We start from the raw sequence: 955 nt of genomic DNA on the forward strand, positions 1-955 counted from the left end.
GTTATTGGGTAAAATGTTTACTTAATTATTTATTAATTGCAGATAGGAATTGTCGGGAGAACAGGAGCTGGAAAGAGTTCAATAATTGCTTCGTTATTTCGCATGACGGAGCCAACGGGAACAATCACCATCGATGGAATTGACACTGAAGAAATCGGTCTTCGAGATCTACGTAGTAAAATATCCATCATTCCTCAAGTAAATAAACACTAATTCAGCCAACATAAATCCTAGTTTATAATTTTCATATTTTTTATATAAAAATGTTTTCCTTTATTCATTCCTAAAACTTTAATTCTTAAAATATGAGTAAATACAGTAGACTCCTATAACACAGTAGATAGGTTTCGTGTTTTATAAAATTCACGCTCTACGAGTCCTTAATTAAATACATGAGCCAATCACAGCCTGTCACGTATGCAGTTTACAAACTACGGCTGTTTGAAAGGTTTTCTTTATTAAAATTAATTGATTCTAGACTAATTTGACTCAACATTTCCGAAACACGTATAATTTTTTGGGAATAATCTGTATAAGCTATTCTACAAACAAAAAATTGTAGAATTACTTACCGAGCGTGCACCGTTCGACGACGCTACTGCTTAAGCTTGTTTTCGTAGCAATGTAGCGCATCGAACGGCTGGTGCATGTTTCCTAATAAATTATTTTTCTGCGAAAAATATCCTGAACTTTGGAGACATGATTAATATAAATATAATTTTTATGGCCGTTAAATAATAAAAGGGTTTTAGTAGATCCGCTGCTCGTTTAAAAGCAACGGTTTGTGCGATATCCGCTATTGGTCTAGATTTGACCAATCCTGTCGCGACACGAGTCGGCGATGACGTTTTACTGTATTATACGAGTATCTTTTAGCGTGTTTATAAAAGTACGATCGCAATTTTTCGCTGTTATATAGGAATCAATATTATATGAACCTGTTTTATAGGGGAGT

At 34.0% G+C, this 955-nt stretch overlaps 1 protein-coding gene across 1 annotated transcript in view; it reads left to right on the top strand.

Annotated features, from left to right (window-relative positions):
• Positions 1 to 198, top strand: part of LOC111615949 (multidrug resistance-associated protein 4-like) — a gene marked incomplete at its 3' end in the record, with an annotated part of 34,803 nt that extends 34,605 nt beyond the window's left edge. Inside the window, exon 12 of the mRNA XM_023357384.1 lies at positions 43 to 198. Coding sequence (XP_023213152.1) covers positions 43 to 198 — 156 coding nt within the window. The remainder of the gene's footprint in view (positions 1 to 42) is intronic.
• Positions 199 to 955: the final 757 nt, after the last annotated feature.

This window comes from Centruroides sculpturatus, unplaced genomic scaffold (assembly GCF_000671375.1).
Source record: "Centruroides sculpturatus isolate CEXI.00-Female unplaced genomic scaffold, Cexi_2.0 scaffold2442, whole genome shotgun sequence".
In the NCBI taxonomy this organism is placed as follows: Eukaryota; Metazoa; Arthropoda; class Arachnida; order Scorpiones; family Buthidae; genus Centruroides; species Centruroides sculpturatus.